Here is a 20,948-nt window from a genome sequence, read left to right as displayed (position 1 = left end):
TTCAAAGTGAATAATGAAGCATATATATATCATTGTTTGATTTCAAAATTCCTCAAAACAAAAAAATGGACACACCTATTAAGAAGATATAAATATTTTCTATGACACATGAAGAAGAGGAATAAATGCAACATGGTATATCAAAATTGCGAGATCAAGTGCAAAAAATCTCTCTCACAAAGAGTAACCAAAAATGAAATGGAAGCTAAGATGGATGATTTCAAGAATATTTTAAAATCATCTATTGAAGGTTTGAAGGATGGCATGAAAGCTAATATGGATGGTATAGAAGAAAAAATGAAAGGCAACATGGAATATTTGAAAAATGGTTTAAAAGTAGACATGGAAGGTTTGACAAAGTTGCTACAAGAAACACTTCCTAATTGAGAAAAGGTATTAGATGAAAATCATGACAAGAACAAAATAAATGTTAATCATAATTTCATAGACTCCAATGTTGGATTGAAGACCCATCATATTCGAAATATCGATATGAGGAAGTTTTATGGAAAGGATCCGGTAACATGGATAATACAGTTGGAGTAATATTTTGATCTCCATAATGTGAAACACACACAAAAGGTATGCATTACAACTTTATATTTAGAACCCAATCATTTTGTATGGTATCAATGGCTTTATTCTTGTAAACCACTTGTCACTTAGTCAATTTTTACGGAGGAAATGATGACACATTATGAGGATACAAAGAGAAACACCTTCTTTAGCCAATTGATAAATCTCAAATGAAAGGGTTCAATTTCAGAGCACATTGAGGACTTCCAAAAATTGAATATAAGAGTATATGATATTCCAGAGGAGCATAGGATTGATGACTTCATAGGGACTTTAAAGGATAACATCCAACATGAGGTTTGCCTTTGGGAACCTGATTCATTGGAGAAGGCATTCAGGTTGGAAATAAAAATTTAAAGCAAAATTATAGCAACAAGAAAGCCTACCACTCACAACTATAAAGATGGAAGTGTTATTTCTCCTACCCTTGCACAACCTACAAGGTTGACACCACAACAATTGGAAGAAAAAAGAGAAGACAGGTTTTGCAACAGTTGTAATAGAAAATACACTAAAGGTCATAAGTGTGCTGACAAGAAATTATTTTACATAGATTGTGAAGAAGAGGAGGAAAAGGAACAATAAACTTCAAAAGAAGAGGATATACACTAGGAACCAACCCTAGAGAAAGAAGAAATAAGTCAGACCATATCTTGTAATGCATTTGCAAAAATTACCATTCCTCAAACTCTCGAGATAGAAGGAAATATCAAGAAGAAAAAGCTAATAATACTGATTGATTTGGGTAGTACCCATAATTTTATTCATTGTAAGATAACCAAGGAATTAAATTTATTCCTATACCCAGCACTAGAGTTTCAAGTGATGGTTGCAAATGGAGGAACTATAAATTTCTCTGGAAAGTACCATAATATCAAGCTAACCATGGAGGAATATGTATTGAACAGTCTGATGCTTTCTATTCCAATGGGTGGTGCTGATTTTGTACTACGCGTCAACTGGTCACAATCTTTGGGTATGATAACTTTTAATTTTCAAGAACTTTTATTGAAATTTTTTTGGGAAGGAAAGGAAGTTGAATTAAGGGGTATCACAGAGAAACCAGGAAAGATAATTATCTCTAATAGCATGACAAAGCTTCTAAAGAAAGAAAAACGAGGCGTAATGCACAATTATGCTCACTAGAGTTTCAAACATCGAAATTGTCTATTTCTCCATATCTCCAAAATTCCTTGGACAATCATTCCAAGTTATTTAAGACTCCCAAAGGCCTCCCACCTATTCGTGATCATGATCATTCTATTCATTTGATTCCAGGAAGTGTTACTCCAAACATCAAGCCTTTCAAATATCCCTATGCCCAAAAGAGTGAAATTGAATGTATGATTGCAGAAATGCTAGAGGCTAGTATAATTCAACCTAGTTAAAGTTATTTTTCGGCTTCACTAGTATTAGTGCACAAAATGATGGATCATGGCACATGTGTCCAGATTATAGGGAGCTCAACAAGCTCACTATTAAAGATAAATTTCCCATTCTTGTCATTGATGAATTATTGGATGAATTACATGGATAAATTTACTTCACCATGTTGGATATTTGTTTAGGATATCATCAAATTAGAATGAAAACTGAATACATATCAACAAAACATTTAGAACTCATGAAGGTCATGTTATACAATATTTTGTCACACCCCCAGTCTCGTATCCTGAAGTGTCACACTTTTTGTCGTTAATGTTGCAAAGTGATGAATGTTGTCGCAAATAATGTTTTCACCATGAGACATGTTTGGAACATCCCTGAAGAAAAGGAAGAAGACTTGCCTTGAAAGAATTCTGAAGAGTTTTTCAAAAACCTTGTTTTTCAAGACTAGCACTACTTTTATCAGGAAAATACGTGTTGGTAACCTCTGAATAACACATGACTAGTGTTGCCAACACTATTTTTATCAGTAAAATCCGCGCTAGTCCTATTCAAGAATCTTTTCCCCAAATGGAGAAGAAGCTTCTCTTATTAGAAGGCTTGAGAATGACGATGTGGTTTCAGGTAGATGAAGATTGGAACGAGACCTTATATCCTCTTTCCATGGTTCTCTCTTTTGAGATGTGGAACTCCTCCCTCTTTTCATGGATCCTCAACTCCCTCTCCTTCCCTATAAAATAATTTCCCACCATCCACTAATAGTTGGTTGTTGGTGGGTTGGTTTCCATTCTAGTGTTGATTGTGCCCAAATTCTGCCCATTTTCAAAGGAGAAAAGTTGTTAGAAGGCTTTAATCAGCTCATCTGATCATAGTTCTAGCTCTAATGACTATCATTCAACTTACCATTTTCCCATTAGCACATTTGATGAAAGTTTTCCTATATCCTTTGATCCTTATGGTTTAACATATCACTATCTAGGTACTTGTCAAGACGTTGAGGCACTTCCGCCTTCACTAATGGTTATGTCAGGTCCTCACTATTTTTACAAGCCCTCTGAATATGATCAGATTAATTTTCCCTCACAAGATTCTCATCTTGATATCGTGCCTTTAAATGAAAATTCATCTCTTCAAGTATTTCAAGTTTTTCAAAGGATTGTTTTGAATGTCACAATCCAATCTATGATTACCTGGAAGCATACTAACAAGCCCTTTTGCTAAGAAAAAGTTTTAGTCTTTTCTCATGCTTGCTAAGAAGAATGGCACAAATGAAGGTTGATTCACAAGAAGCTTTCAAGGTTTGTCTATTTGTAATTTTCACCAAAAATGTAAAATCACAAGTTAGGCATAAGTAGTGATTGTGACACATATTTCTACTGACAGGCAAGACATTCTATTTGTTGTGCAATTTATTCAATCTCTTATCTTTTCTGTTGCACGTTGTTGTATATTAGTTTTAATTGGTCACATCTTTGTGATTCCAGGTCGGGAACAACTATGGTGGATTCACTAGAATTTTCATTACACTTGACCCTAAACTTCTAGTTGGTTAGGTTAGCAGTGGGTCTGCTTGCATATTATTCTTCCCTTGCACACTCATTTTGCACTCACTCTCTGTACATTTCTTGTGTTTTGTTACTCTTGTCTTACATCTTATTTTCAATTAGCCTCCATTTTCTTTTTCCTTTATATTTTGTTTTCTTGATTAATAATACTTTTCATGAAGGATGTTCCCTTCGGCTCGAAAGACAATGTGGAAAAATTGAAAAGGGTCTTGCAACATTGCCACATTTGGCTAACCTTTAGTCCTTCTTCTTTGTCTTGGTTCATACCTTTTGGTCGATGTTGTTTTGATGGAAAATACAATCCTTGAATAAGGCGAGCTGTGTGTGAAACCATGACACCATATATTTTTTAGGAGCCTCGTTTCTATACTCAATTTTTTGTTTCGATGTTTTCCACACAAATCTAATCAAGTAGAGAAGGAAAAGGGTGAAATCTAAAGGAGAAAACCAATATCATAGGTTTTATATATGCTTCTATGAAGGAATAACCTCTTCTAATCTCAATAATTCGGGATCCCTCTTTCGACCAATGAAATGAATAAGTGTCGATGTGCAGTACTACGTAAAATAAATAAAAAAAGGGTGAAAAAAGAGAAAGGCTTCCTGCAAAGGGAGGTGAAGCAAGCAACTCCGCGGAGGTACTATCCAGGCTCGCTGAAAATGAAGAAATGTTTGTGTTCCTTTTTCACTCTGTCGGGGTACTGTCTAGGTCTATTGGTAGTGGAGCCACACTAGAAATGAAAAGCTATACTATGAATATCCTCAGCTTGTGAATAACATTACCCTTCTCCTAAACTGAAACATTGCGATATCACTAGCCTTATGAATGTGTTCAATCGAGAAGGAGATGTAAGGGACTATATATGTAATCGGGTTAAGTGGGGAACTAGAGTAATATACATGGAGAATTAATACTTCCAGAGAAACTAGACCTTGCATGAAATATTTGACTAGGCAAGAGAAGCTTGAGTTCTACCATTGTGTCACCAAGTGTTTTCGTTGCGACAAACACCCTCCAAAATGTTTCCTACACTTGAATTGTGAAGCCTAGTATTGATCTTGCAATCAATTGTTCTATAGCCAATTCTTGTTTGGTTGATGCTTTCTTATGTCTTTGATCTCCCTTCTTGGATTGTAAGTGTCGAAGCCACCTGCTCACACATGCATAGTCTGTAATAAGTTCATGAGCACATTATTTTATGCAAGCTTGAAAAAGCATAACACAATACATTGAGATAGAGTATGTGTGATGATCAACCTAGGTCAAGAGTCAATGCATGATTTCATTGACAGTCTTTCACTTTTCGTTGTGATTGTACTTCTATTTTGGTGAGTTTTGCAAACTATCGCTTTTGCACACCTTCACTTTCACGAGTGTCTTTTTACATGTTTCAACTATCATTTTCACTTGATTTCACCTTAATTAGTGTCGTTTTCATGTTATCTTGGCCCTGTCATGTGTCTCTTTCACCATTGTTCACATATTGCAGGTGTTGTTCACACTTTCCTTTTCATATCGCAAGTGTCGCATTTTGGCATGGGAAGTGTTCCTTACCATAATAAGTGGAGTTTTGGCTTGTTTCAAGGGGAAAATTTTGTGTTTATGAGTCCTACAAGTCATGTAAGAATGTTTTACACTCATTCCCAAAGTTTCATGCACTTTTGCACAAGTGTCGTCACTGTCATTGCAAAGTGCATATTTAGTGTCACACTTGGGGAAAGTCATCGCAGTTTCTTCACATTAAGGGAAGTACATTGTTCATGTCTTCTGAGTTATCTATGTTGCATCATAAATTTTTCCAAGTGTGTGGTCATACTTAAGTTTCATCACTGTTCACTTTGGTCTCACTGATCCCGCACTTAGCCAAGTCCTGAAAATAGGCTGACTGAGAAACCTGGCATCACTCAGACCTCCTAAACTATGCACTGCGTAATCTCAATCCTCATTCCCTAAACTTGCCTCTTGGAACTGCACACTATGTAGTCACAATGCCCAACCTTAACCGTTGAGCTCCAAAACTACATAATTTTTTCCTCCCAATCATCCTTAACTGCACACTATGTAGTGTCAAACCTCAAGCTTCCAACCCAACACCTTGAGCTGCGCAACTGTGCAATCTATGAGACTATTCTTCCTCCATAAATGAACATTGGGAAACATTAATCCTTAACCCTCAACCCTAATCCCTTGAACCCCTCAACTGCATAATCTCCCAGCTTTTTCTCCTGCCAGAACTATGCATTGGGCAACTCCAAGCCTCAAGCCTCAACCTTGAGCTCTTGATCCATTCAATTGCACAATACTCTGACCATAGCTATCCTAAACTACGCATTTCACAGTCTCAAGCCTCAGTCCTGAACCTTAGCCTCTGGAACTATGCAATCTGTGAGTTAATCACCCAATTAGTCACTTGGTTCCATCCCTAACAAGTGATTTCATGAAACATGTTAGATTAAGAATTTTCGGACTAATGTCCTATTGTCATGAGTGGATTTTAGTTGCAGGTATTCTATCTGATCATCATAGGACATTGATGGAGGAAAAGGAGAAGGAGACCATGCTAGAAGACACCTATGGAGCTGAAGAGATAATATGATCATCAAGCAAGAAGACAAAAGAACACCAGAGTACAACAAAAGATCAAAGATCAAGATCACATTGAAGACTCTTTATCTTCAATCCATGAGGAGGAGGAAGAGGAAGAGCATGTTCCATCTCTTAAGAAGATATAAAGAAAGCAGTAGCAAAGAGTGCCTTGATATTTCCATGTCATCGTCAAGCCCATGTCAATAGTGTCATGTCATGTCATGGGTAAAACTTCTCTTTATTATTTTCTTCTTCGGTTACAGACTTGACTTCGCCCTGTGCACTCAGCTACAAACTACTGGGCCTCTGCGCACTCAGCTGTAGAGCCTTCTCCTACTCTATGACACAAGACACACTTAGCCACTTAGACTCTATCTTCTTTCTTCCTTTTCTTTTACACTTAGAGCCTCGCTCTATTTATACAATCCCATGGTCCACGGACCATGGGTAAGCCGACATTACATTACAAAACTAGGGCAAACAAGCCTGTGCCTCTATCATACATTTCACGCTCCGCGCCCGCAATTCACGGAGTCTTTACAACAATATTGGGTCAAAACTTGGGCTTTGAGCCCCAAAACATGCCTTAGGGGGATTCCATTCCCAACAATGTTTGTGTGAGAAAACGGGTGGTGCATGGTGAAAATTTGTTAGGTCCCTATACTACTAGTATAACCCCTTATTGTTATTAGTATAGCCCCCTTATTATATTGTTATGCCCATGTAGTCCCCATATTGTTATTATTGTGCCCCATAGAAGCCCACTGTTGTTATTATTGTGCCCTTGTATTATTATTGTTGTGTCGGCTCTAATTATATTATGATCCCTTAGACTCCTATATATAGAAAGGAGGTCTTGTCAATTGTATCGTCTAAGAATGTTTCATTTGTGTAATGTAAAGGAGGTTCCCCTTCGATGAGGATTATTTCGAAGGTGTTGATCTATCTTCCCTATCTTTTTGTGAGCTGGTTTTATAACATTTGGTATGAGAGCTTTGGATTCTAGTGTTTCGCTACTCCAAACAGGTCATTGTGGAATGTTCACTATAACTTTTTTCTGCAATGTTTCAGAAGTGAAAAACAAAACCCATTTGAGATGAAATCGCGCTGAACCTTGGGTCTGAATTTCAGATCTTGTCTCGCTATATTTTCATATATATGATTTGAGGAATTTATAGATTTTGCAGACTCCCGAATTACATTCCAAACAGGTGACCTGGGGAAAATCGCCATAACTTTTGTTTCAAGCATCAAATTGAAATTTCATAAAAAGTTTCAGAAAGAGGACTTCCTGTAGTTTTTTGTATATCAGTTTTAGTTACTAAGGTTGAAATAGTGACATGTGGAACTTCTTACAAATTTGATGTACTGAATGAGTCTATAATGAGGTAATCGTTGGAGATTTGACATAACACTTCCTTGCTGAATCCAATCTTGATTAGACTTACGGCATTAGAAAGAGAACGCAGAGGGATACCACAAGAATAAATTTCAGAACTTGAAGATCTAAAATTATAGAGTTACATTTGTTTCAAGTTCAAGCTCCTAAAAGCAAGAAAAGGCAATATGAGGAAGTTTGATGGCAAGGATCCGATAAATTGGATACTACATATGGAGCAATATTTTGATCTACATGGTGTACCACTATTACAAAAGGTATGTATTGCATCTTCATATTTAGAACTAGATCAATTTTTATGGTATAAATGGCTTTGTTCTCGTTCAATCACTCTAATGAAAATATGGGAGTGAAGAAGGAGAAAGATAGCCGAGATACAACACAACTCTACCCTTCATATTCTACTTCGAGTGCTATTATCATGTCTTCCATAGCACACACAGATGCCCCTTTCTTTCTTCCCTCTTCACTCACTGCCTTCATGGCCGCTTCTCTTATCTCCTTGGCTCGCTCTCTCACTCAATTTCCCTTCTCTTCTATCATCAACATTCTTACACTTCTCTCCACCATCTCCCATTTTATCTCTCCCTCTTTTCCCCTCCAAATCTCGATGCACGCCCCAACCTCCTCCTCCAACATTTTCAAATTCGTGAATTGGTGCCCTGACATGGGCCATCCAATAATAGGCACCCCTTTACTTAGGCTTTCCAGCATCGAATTCCAGCCACAGTGACTGAGGAACCCTCCTGTCGAAGGATGTGACAAGATCAGCAGCTGAGGCGCCCACTTTTTGATAAGCAATCCTTGCTTCTTTTCTTTCACTCATTCTTCAAACCCCTCTAGTAGAAACTCCGCTGAGAACTCTGAATTAAATGGGACATCCAGCGATGGCCTGACGACCCAAATGAAAGGTTGTTGGCTCGATTCCAGTCCCAAAGCCAACTCCTTCATGTGTGACGACGATATCGAATCTTGGCTTCCAAAGGAAACATAGAGTACAGAGGAGGGTGCCTGGGAATCGAGCCATAACAAAGATGCCCGTGCATATTCTGCCTCTGCCTGCTTGCCCTTCGAATCAACAGTTGTATTTGAAGAAGAGGAAGAGAGAAATGAAGAGGGTAGGATCGGTCCGACCGCCCAAATTGGTTTTCCAGTGGATTTTTTCATGTGTTGGAGACTGCTATGCTCAAGCTCTTCAAACATATTATAGATTGATCCCCAACTACGCACGTTGCGAGATATCTGGCGATTACTGAACAAGATCCAGAGATCAGATCCTGTGTAACATGGAGGGAGTTGAGATCGATCGAGTGTAACATGCAGCATGTCAGGCAGAACAAACTCATGGGTGTCCGTCTTAGTGTGAGGTAGATGAGTGCAGATGGAGTAATAGATGGAGGTTCCGTAAGCTCCAGAAGTGCAGAATTGAATCTTGCGTATTCCCAACCTGTTCCCTGTTGGAAGTACTACACACTTACATGCAGACTCTTAGTTAGAGCATGGGACTACATGCAATATTCCTTCTGCATGATTTACTCCTTGATTTTCTCCTTCTTTAACTCCGCAACTGGTTAGTTCTTCTGCATGATTTACTCCTTGATTTTCTCCTTCTTTAACTCTGCAATTGGTTCGTTCTTTTGCATGATTTACTCCCTGATTTGCTCCTTCTTTCACTCTGTAATTGGCTAGTTCTCTCCGGAACTTGTTGTAGGTGTTGAGTCTTCTCATTGATCACCACTATGGTGCATTAGCTTTGGATCTTCACCCAGTAATGCTATATCATGAGTATTGTAGCCTATTTTCTAATGAATCATTCTTTTGTTCTTTCTATTTTCTTTTAGTGTTTCTGTAATGCTGTGTGTTCAACTTTTACTAGCTAGATTCGTCTGTGTAGGTTTTCTAACACATTTACATGGTATCAGAGCCCACAAGTTGCTAGATAAAAGGCACACCAATACTTTATTTTGTAGGTATTACAACCTGGAGATCGAAGATCGACAGAAAAATGGCATTTCCCAAAGCATCGACCCTAACACCGTACAACTATCATGAGTGGAAGGACCAAATGGCTCGATACCTTCGTCAAAAAGGGTTGTACAAGATTACCATGGCTGCAGAAGTGGAACCCACTTCAGCCATAGAGAAATCCAAGTACCTCAACCGTATGGATGAGGCCCACAGATCCATATGCATGTGCATCTCTCCAGAGTTGTAGATTCATCTATCTGCCTGCAATACTCCCAATGAGATTTGGAAAAAGGTTGAAGAACTCTACGCGAAATAGGATGAGATGAAAGAACATCTGCTCGAAGTGGAGCTGCTGTCATTGTATCCACGAAACTATGACAAAATTCAAGACTTCTTCACCAAATATAATGATCTATTGCTGCAACTCAAGGGTTGTGGAATTGACAAATCCAAGGAAGAGAGTTGCCAAGTTCTCTCTATTATGTCAAGTCTCGAACCGAAATACTCCGTCTTTGTGTCTACATTTCATTTAGTAAGGCTTGAAACAGGTAAATCCTACACCATGCCTTCTCTCAAAGAGTTCATGGAGTCCCTTACTTTTGAGCAAGATAAACTCATTGGCATGGGGGAAATCAAACCTCCAAAAGCACATGCACTTGCTGTGCATGATGACAGCCACAATAAAAATCACAGATCTGATTCAAATCAGAAAAATCAGAAGCAAAAATACAAGGGAAAAGCGCATTCCCATCCAAAGAAGGAAGGGTACACCAAGCCCTTCAATGACTCCTCCGGCTTGAGAAATGATAAAGGGAAGAAATGAAACAAATGCACCTACTGTCAAAGAGGATTCCATCCAGAATCCTCTTGCATGAAGAAACAAATTGACCAAATGGCAGAAATCCTTTAGAAGCACAACCTTGGGGACCACATCCCTGAGGGCGCCAAGAAGAAAACTGAGGATCCGCTACACGGGAAAGGTAACAATTTTCATGCTTAGTTGAAATTAATTCTTCCCCTGATGCATGGATTATAATTTTTGGTGCATCACATCATATGGCTGCTACAAAGGAAGTCTATTCCTCTTTGGATGCATGCAAAGGACCTCCCATCCGCATGGGATATGACTCACCTATTGAGGTCACCGGAAAAGGTAGAGTGGAACTTTTACACGGAAGCTTTGAAGATGTGCTTCATGTTCCAAAACTTTCAGTAAACTTGCGTTCTATTTATCAGATCACTCATTCTGGCACCAGAAAGAGAGTGGAAATCACTCTAGATGTAGTGAACATATATGACCTACATAGCAGCTCCAAAATTGCAACCGGTGAGGTAAACAATGGAGCCAGACTGTACACATTTTCTAAATTTATTGAATCTGAATCCTCCTTATTGCTTACACATGCTGATGATAGTAGTAGGCTTTGGCATGAGAGGTTTGGTCACTTAAATTACAGGTATATGCAACATATAAGCAAGCATGAGATGGTGGAAGGCTTGCCAAATATTAGTTTCTCCAAAGGAGTTTGTGAAGGGTGTGTCCTTGGCAAACATCCTAGAGAAAAGTTTTACACTGGCAAGACTCACAAAGCATCCTCTCGTCTAGATTTGATCCATAGTGATCTCATGGGGCATTTTCCTCATCCTTCCATCAACAAAGCAAGGTATGTGCTTACATTTATTGATGATTTCTCACGGTATACTTGGGTGTATCTTCTTAGGAACAAATCTGAAGTTTTGCGCACTTTGAATATTTCAAAGCACTAGTTGAGACACAGTCAGAGAGAAAGATCAAAGCCCTCCATACAGACAATAGGGGGGAATATGTTAACACAACACTTCAGAACCTTTGCCTTCAGTCTGGCATACAGTTGCAGTACACAGTTCCACACACTCTGCAATAGAATAGAGTTGCTAAGAGAAAGAACCGATCTCTCAAAGAGATGGCTTCCTGCATGTTGCATGCTAAGTCACTGCCTCATAAGCTATGGGCTGAAGCACTTAATTGTGATAAATACATCTAGAACAGATCTCCTCATAGGTCTGTCAAGGATCAGACCCCCTTCGAGGCTTGGAGCAGCACTAAACCAGAGGTCACCCACTTCCTTGTTTTTGGCTCCTGAGCATGGGCCAGGATCCCCTCTGAAAAGAGGAAAGCTCTTGATCCACAGAGCATTGAGTGCATCTTTGCTGGATATCCTGATGGTGTGAAGGGATACTGACTCCTGATTTCCTCTACGGACAAGCTCATCATTCAGTGAAGTGTCAAATTTGAGGAAAGTCTCTCGCATGCACCTCAATTTCCGCATGCAGACACCTTTTATCTACCTCATGTCCAAGATGATGACTCAATACACTCAGATGCAGATACAGAGCATCCAGATGTTGTAGTGGAGCATGCAGATGCTGCAGTGGAGCATGCAGATGCTGCAGTGGAGCATGCAGATGTAGAGACAGAGTCTTCAGATACAAATCCAGTGCATGCATATGATGATCCACATCCAAGCCCAGATCGGGCTTCCAGCAGTGAATCAAATTCCTCTGTCATAAATTAGAGAATAAGGAGATTACGTGAGATATATGCACAAGACTACCCAACTGTTGTAAATGGTCTTGGGGGGATAATTCTGATCTGCAGAGGACTAGCTCAGAGTTTATTGAGCCTCCTCTTGCCCTCACTGCCACTAAACCATTGCCATCCTGGCATTGTCATTTGGTTCAGTCTTCTGATCCATAGTCTTATGCTGAGGCTGCTAGGCATCCATCTTGGGAGTCTGCCATGGAGGAGGAGTATAACTCCCTCCTTAAGAACCAGACCTGGGATCTGGTCCCCCTTCCTTCAGGAAGGAAACTTGTCCGATGCAAATGGGTCTACAGGACAAAGAGTGTTGCAGATGGGAAAATCACCAGACAAAAAGCAAGGTTAGTAGCCAAAGGCTTCCAACAAGTGCATGGCATTGATTATGATGAGACCTTTGCTCTAGTAGAAAAGATGGATTCCATATGCCTTACACTTGCCATTGCGGCTGCCTAGTGATGGGAAGTACATCAAATGGATGTGAAGAATGCCTTTCTTCACGGAGACCTATCAGAGGAGATTTACATGGAGCAGCCACATGGTTTCATTCAGGATTCATCTTTGGTCTGCAAATTGAAGAAATCTCTCTACGGCCTTAAGCAGGCCCCGAGAGCTTGGCATACGAAGATGGATTCTTTTCTCTTATCACAAAACTTCGAAAGATTTAAGTCTAATCCAAATGTTTACATGCTCAGGACACATGATTCTCTTCTTACCTTAGTTTTGTATGTGGATGATGTCCTGATCACCAGCAACTCGGTTTCAACCATTGCTGCAATCAAGAGGGCCTTGCATGATAGGTTCTTGATGACGGACATGGGTCCATTACACTTCTTTCTTGGTCTTGAGATCAGCCAGGATGCCATAGGCATCAAACTCTCTCAAGCTAAGTATGCACGGGATCTCCTCGAGAGATTTCACATGACTGACTGCAAGCTAGCACTGACTTCTTTTCTGTCTGGGGTCCTCCTTGAGGATGGTGGTGACACTCCATTAGTTGACAGCACTCTCTATTGACAGCTAGTGGGGAGCTTATTGTACCTCACCCACTCCAGACTAGATCTCTAATATGCAGTAGGGGCAGTTTCTAGATACATGCAAAAGCCGCATGAGCTACACTGGAATTCTGCAAAGCACATCCTCTGATATGTGCAGGGCACCATCACCTTCAGGATTCACTATGTAGCATGCATTGCATTGAATCTCCTTGGCTTCACTGATTCTGATTGGGCGAGCGACAGTATTGATCGCAAGTCCACCTCCGGATATTCACTCAGTCTAGGGTCTGGTCTTATCTATTGGTCGAGCAAGAAGCAGGCTGCTATTGCTCTCTCTTTAGCCAAGGCTGAGTATAGATGAGTAGTCAACATCACCATTCAGGCTCTGTGGCTACAACACTTCCTCAATGAGTTGGGTGTCTAGTTCCACCAGCCCATTGTCATCTGCTGTGACAACCAGAGAACTCTCAAATTTTGCAGGGATCCATTATAGCGGCAGCGGACGAAGCACATAGAGATCCATATGCACTACATCAGAGACTTAGTACATGATCAAGTCATTGATTTGCAGTTTTGTCCTTCAGTAGAACAGACTGCAGACATCTTCACCAAGACATTCACTGAGCATAAGTTTCGCTCTCTACACGATCGTCTTGGAGTGAAGGACACAGTTGCTTAACAACTGTCTTTTCTTCCTCTTTTCTTTTGATTACATTGCATTTTGAGGTGGGATTTTTCCCATGAGGTTTTCCCTCTTTCCTCAATTTTAGTAAAAGTTGCATTGTATTTTGGGTGACCTTTGGCCTTAGTTTCCAGGGCCCATTTTCTATTTTTCCCCATAGTGGTGTTCATGGGGGGGTGTTGGAAGTACTACACACCTACATGCGGACTCTTAGTTAGAGTACGGGACTACATGCAAGATTCCTTCTGCATGATTTACTCCTTGATTTGCTCCTTCTTTAACTCCACAACTGGTTAGTTCTTCTGCATGATTTACTCTCTGATTTTCTCCTTCTTTAACTCCGCAACTGGTTAGTTCTTCTGCATGATTTACTCCCTGATTTGCTCCTTCTTTCACTCCATAACTGGCTAGTTCTCTTCGGAACTTGTTGTAGGTGTTGAGTCTTCTCATTGATCACCACTATGGTGCATTACCTTGGGATCTTCACCCAATAATGTTATATCATGAGCATTGTAACCTATTTTCTAATGAATCATTCTTTTGTTCTTTCGATTTTCTTTTAGTGTTTTTGCTCTGCAAAGTTGTGTGTTCAACCTTTACTAGCTAGATTCATCTGTGCAGGTTTTCTAACACATTTACATTCCCTACATCCAGCGTCTAGCCCAAGAACATGTCGTTGATGATGCACAGAGGCAGGCGCCCGCCGTCTTCTTGAGTGATGTGGCGGATGAGGCACTTGAAATGGGGTTCTAGGTGCTCCGATGCTTCATACAAACGGAAGAAAAGATGGCAAAGGATGGAGTCCATGTTTTCAGTGTGAGGAGGAAGACCGTGAGCGACACTGGAGAAGGGCAGCTCCGGCAAGCAGATATCTAGAGCGAGGCCAACGGATTCGATATTGGGGCGCAGGCTTTGAATGTTGAGAGGCATATTGACTATGGTGATGGCAAATCCGGTTCATTTGGAAAGTAGCTTGGTGAGCTCTAGGAAGGGGATAATGTAGCTCTAATCCATGAAGGGGAGCATCACCACATGGTGCTTGGCCTCTTTGGTGGTGATAGTGCTCAAATTCTCAGCGGGGAAGGGTGTGGTAGAATCCATTGCACGTGGAATATTTAGGTAGTGAAATGGTTCAAGAACTTGACAGATGCACAGGCTGGAAAGATTGCAGCTACCGCTGTGTAAAGCTTGCACCTCTTGCTCAATGATTCACATTTCACTAAATGGAAGGCATGCGAGAAAGAAAAATAAAGTTGACCGAAGCGATGACGTCTTTGGTGTTTAGGGTAAAAAAATTACTCCAGTAGACTTTCAATGGTAACAGATACGCACCATGTATTAAAATAATCGTCAATGTTTTCTTTCATTTTATTGACTGAATGGTGAATAATAGGTATGGTTAAAGGAGATTTTTTTTTTACAAATTTTTAAAATATATAAAAGTAAAATATTTTATAATTAGTACACTTGATGTGAATTTAATAAATACCATTCCAATGATTTTAATGACAAAAAAATAATATATTCACCTTAAAAAATAATGTACATAAAATTATTATCAAAAAAATAATTTGCCCCATTCAAATATGGTATGGTATTTGCAGTGTAGTTGTTACATATTAAAAATATCATAAAGTGACTTTTAAAGTTCAAAAAACTACTCAAATTTCTTTCCCCAATTGAAAAACAATAAAGTATTGAAAAGTATATTTTTCCAAGTTAATTCGATAAATTGATTCACTCAGTGCTTGTTTTGGTAAAATAATAATATTAATAGTATATGGTTAAATATTAACCATTAATATTGTAATATGCGTTTATTAATGTTTAATAGTTTTGGTTAAAACTAGATTTTGCATATATGTTTGTCTAATAATTGTTTGTTATTAGAAATAAGTTTTGCATAAATACTCATTATTATTATTAAGAATATATAGGTAAGTGTAATAATTGTAAAGTAAAATGATAATGTAGAAAGAATGAAAAAAGAAATTATTTTAACATCCACAAGGTTGAAGATAGCCTATAGGACAGACTGCTTCTTCATTTGCTTGATGTATTCGGCCATTTTTCTGTGAAACTTCAAAATAAATGTTCGCATCTTCTCCACAAACCCCTCGCTATAAAAATCCAAGGGAATAATAAGCCCTATGGATTAATTCTAAAAACACAAGGGACTATAAACCTAAGTGAATGATATTAAACCCTAGGAATACGAACCCTTAGATATATAAACCCTAGGGATTGATATTATAAATCCAAGGGAATAATAAACCCCACGGATTAATACTAAGAACAATAGGGACTATAAACATGGTTGACCATGGTTCACCATGATCGATATTATAAACCCAAGGGAATAATAAACCCTAGGGATTGACACTAAAAAACCAAAGGGATTATAAACCTAAAGGAATAATAATAAACCCTATGAATATGAACCCTTATATTAATAAACCCTAGGGATCAATACTATAAGCCCAAGGGATAAAAATTATAAACCTAAGGTATATAAACCCTAGAAGATAAACATTATAAACCCTAAAATAATCATGGTTGACCATGGTTGATTTCCATATTGAGACAATTATTTTCACAATGCAATATTGGATAACAGTTGACAATGTGTGAACATGATTGATTTGCATATCGATACAATATTTTTCACAATGCGATGTCAAACCATGGTTGACCATGGTTTGCTATGATTGACCATGGTTGACCATGATTGGTATTATAAACCCAAGGGAATAATATACCCAAGGGGTTAATTCCAAAATCCTTTGAACCCAATGGAATAATATTAAACCCAAGGGACTAAAATTATAAACCCAATGTATATAAACCCTAAGGTAAATATTATAAACACTAAAATAAACATGTTTGACCATGGTTGATTTTCATATTGAGACAATCCTTTTCACAATGTGATGTTGGACCATGATTGACCATGCTTAACAATGGTTGATTTTCATATCAAGACAATCTTTGTTACAATGTGACGTTCGATCATGGTTGACCATGATTGGTCATGGATGACCATGTTTGGTCATGGATGACCGTGTTTGATTTTATAAAACATGGTTGAACATGGTTGACCAAGGTTGACCATGATTGGCCATTGTTTTCCATGAATATCATATTGAGATAATCTTTGTCATAATGTGACATTGGACCATGGTTGAGACAGTGATTGATTTCCATATTGAGACAATATTTGACACAATGTGATGTTGGACCATGGTTAACCATTTTGATTTTATAAAACATGGTTGACCATGATTGATATTGTAAACCCAAGGGAAAAATAAACCCTAGGGATTAATACTAAAAATAAAAGGGACAGTAAACCTAAGTGAATAATGATAGATATTAGACTTTTGTTATCCATATTGATAATGAGATTTTCTTTTGGATTAATCACAGCATCGAGATTTGGTCAACATTTCAAACCCTTAGATTAATAAACCCAAGGGATTGATATTATAAACCCAAGGGAATAATAACCCAAGGTATAGAAACCCAAAAATAAATATTATAAACCATAAAATAAAAATGACTGCCCATGGTTGATTTCCATATTGAGACAATCCTTGTCACAATGCCATGTTGGACCATGCTTAACCATGATTTATTTTCATATCAAGACAATCTTTGTCACAATGCAACGTTGGACCATGGCTAACAATGGTTGATTTCCATATCCAGACAATCTTTGTCACGATGCAATCTTTGAAAATTGTTGACCATGCTTGATTGTATATAACATGGTTGACCATGATTGACCATGGTTAACCATCGTTGGCAATGATTGTCCATTTTTGACCATCATCATTGATCATGATGAAAGAGATTTAAATCAAGGTTAATCGTAGTTGATGAAATTCAACCATGGTTGATCATGGTTGACCATTGTTAACCATGGATGATAATGGTTGACCATCATTGACTTTGGTTGACCATAAATACATTGACTATGGTCAACCATAGTCAAGCATGATTAACCATCGTTGATCATGGTTCACCATAGAGACATATCAAGACAACCAACAACACTTAACAACATATCAAGACAATCGTTGTCGCAAATCAGACGTTGGGCAATGGTTAACCATGGTTGACCTTGGATGTTTTAAAATGAAAATGTTATCTATATCAATTCTTTTTTTTATAAGCTTGGCAGGACTACATCTTCATCATGTCCAATATATCACTCTTATCGAAGTGGGGAATTGAACCAGTGACTTCACATCAAGGAGTGTCTTACCAGAGCACCCCATCACCCTCTATCCAAGACCTAATGGACATATCAAATTTAAAATTTAAAATGAAAAGAGATTTATATATATATATATATATATATATATAATTGTGAAATATAAAAAAAATGATATCAAAAGAAATGAATCATAACTATAATATTTCAAAATTTCGTGTTTATATTTAATTAATAAATATATAAAAAATTGATATTTATAAAAACATTTATTATATACATTCTATATTAGAAAACAAAATTAAAAATATGTCAAAACAAAATGCCATGAGTTTATGTCTATAGCTATAGGTACGATTAACTTAAATTCATTTCAACTCTGGATTTTCCAGATATATATATATATATATATGTTCAATTTTTTCATTAAAAAATTTGCATTTTGAAAGATTTAAACTTAACTTAATAAATTTGAATTTGAAGTTAAAATAAATATTACTCACCATCACACTCCCCATAGGTATTTATTGTGATAATGTAATACCATGAACTAGATATTATCTTCTCTAGAAACAAACAAATGTCAAATTAAATGTCAATAATATAACCATGTCATGACATACTATAACCATATCATGAGACAGAACAAATAATCAATTTACCAAATTAACAATGAAGAAATTGCATTTTGAAAGATTTAAATTTAACTTAATAAATTTGAATTTGAAGTTAAAATAAATATTACTCACCATCACAATCCCCATAGGTATTTATTGTGATAATGTAATAGCATGAACTAGATATTATCTTCTCTAGAAACAAACAAATGTCAAATTAAATGTCAATAATATAACCATGTCATGAGATACTATATCCATATCATGAGACAGAACAAATTATCAATTTACCAAATTAACAATGAAGAAATTGCATTTTGAAAGATTTAAACTTAACTTAATAAATTTGAATTTGAAGATAAAATAAATATTACTCACCATTACAATCCCATAGATATTTATTGTGATAATGTAATACCATGAACTAGATATTATCTTCTCCAGAAACAAACAAATATCAAATTACATGTCAATACTATTACCATGTCATGAGATATGACAACTATATCTTGAGACACAACAAATTATAGATTTACCAAATTAACTATAAATCAATATATTTAGTTACTTTTTAGAAAATAATATCTACGAAAAAAACAAAAAACTGCATTATTTTAATTTAATAAATATCTGTCGTTTAAATATAATTATGGTCCAAAAACAATTTTTAAAAATTATTATTAAAAAACAATTATATTTAATTTTCCTAAGTAAGAGCTCGTCTTCCTCGGACGTAAGGAAACAGGTTAACGGCCCAAGACCCAGAGGCATCTGGCAGGAGTGAAAGCCTGCTCCCTTACGGACCACCAACGGGTTATTTCAGGTGGCGTGGTTTTCCTTGATAACAGTGATGTGTCAACTGATATTCGCGGATAGCAGCCAGAGATGGCTGTCCTCACTGTTGGTTTGACAAACTGAGTTTGATAGGTTTTTCCACCTTTTGAAAAAAAAAAAAAAAAATCCAACCCTATGGAATCTACCAAGTCAACGGTCATACCTCTGCATATGGTATTACGCCTTGTTTTATATCTACTCATAGGAACTGGCAATTGATAGTATATTGTTAAGTAGATATCGACTTAATTTGATTCTAAAATTTAAAATTATTTTAATTACTGGAAATTATTTAAATTTATTTTTTGATCTTACTATTATTTATTAGATTTTGAAATATCTCTAAAATTTATAATCCAAAAAAAATATCTATTACGTACCAGATTAATAGGAACTGACAATTGATAGTATATTTTTAAGTAGATATCAACTTAATTTGATTCTAAAATTTAAAATTATTTTAAATACTGGAAATTATTTAAATTTACTTTTTGATCTTACTATTATTTATTAGATTTTGAAATGTCTCTAAAATTTATAATCGAAATAAGAATGTCTTATCACGTAGCAGATTAATTTACTATCACCGGTCACACTTTCAGAAGTCGAAGAAATTTGAAAGATGTTGTTAATTATTTTTATTGAAGTTTTCAGAAAATTATTTAATATTATAAAGATGATGAAAAAAAGTTTGGGAGGTCGCATTCTTAGTAAGCATTTTCTTATTTATTTTGAAAAATATTATTTAATATGTATTGAGTTTTACACATTTTTCATATATATATAAAACAATTCAATTAAAATTATAATTTATATATATAGATATATAAATGATGATGATGATGATGATGGTTAACGTCCACTGAGACCAAATAATGGTCTATCGGACCTAAAGAAACAAATTATCTATTTTGATTTAAGATTTTATTCCTATGCTCAAAAAGCTTGGAGAGAAGCCTCCCGAGCTCACTATAATTTTGACATTGTAAAAGGCTAGGAAGGTCAGTATTGTAACAAAGATTGTGAAACTGAGATCTAATGTGGTTATACGCGGAGCACTCTAAGAGGAAGTGGTTTTCATCCTCGATGTTCCTATTCTTACATATATGGCAGATCCTTTCCGTCCATGGCATTTTAGGAATTGCCCAACGACCTGTTTCACTATGGAGCTCATGAGAATTCGTTCTAATCTTTGCTATATTAATTTTCTTCTTTGAGCTAGTTAAAATAGAGAGATACTTTTGATCTTCTAGGGTGGGGTTGATGACCTTCTTATAATAACTTAATTTTCTTTTAGCCGCTAAGTCTTTCTCACACCACATTTTTTCTTTGAACTTAGAAGTAACAATATCTTTAATGTTATTTATGTTTTGCAATGCATCATTTTCGTTGATCTCCCAATAGTTTAACCAGGCCCTTGTGTCTTTATGCCACCCTCGATTGAGCCTTAGGTGGTTTTGGCTAGAATTTAAAGCTAGCTTAGGAAGTCTATGATCGTTTATGTTACTGATTTTGTGCTTGTACAACAGAAACCTAAGCATA

At 36.9% G+C, this 20,948-nt stretch overlaps 1 protein-coding gene across 1 annotated transcript; it reads right to left on the bottom strand.

The window, feature by feature from the left end:
* Positions 1-8,335: 8,335 nt before the first annotated feature.
* On the bottom strand, positions 8,336-8,839 carry LOC149190277 (UDP-glycosyltransferase 92A1-like). The gene has a single exon (XM_089410470.1). It carries the CDS (start codon positions 8,837-8,839, stop codon positions 8,336-8,338), a length of 504 nt encoding a protein of 167 aa, XP_089266596.1.
* Positions 8,840-20,948: the final 12,109 nt, after the last annotated feature.

This window comes from Pinus tabuliformis, chromosome 3_1, assembly GCF_031772625.1.
Source record: "Pinus tabuliformis cultivar Carrire ecotype Pingquan chromosome 3_1, CPIR1, whole genome shotgun sequence".
Lineage (NCBI taxonomy): Eukaryota > Viridiplantae > Streptophyta > Pinopsida > Pinales > Pinaceae > Pinus > Pinus tabuliformis.
This window is presented reverse-complemented; position numbering and strand designations above follow the sequence as displayed.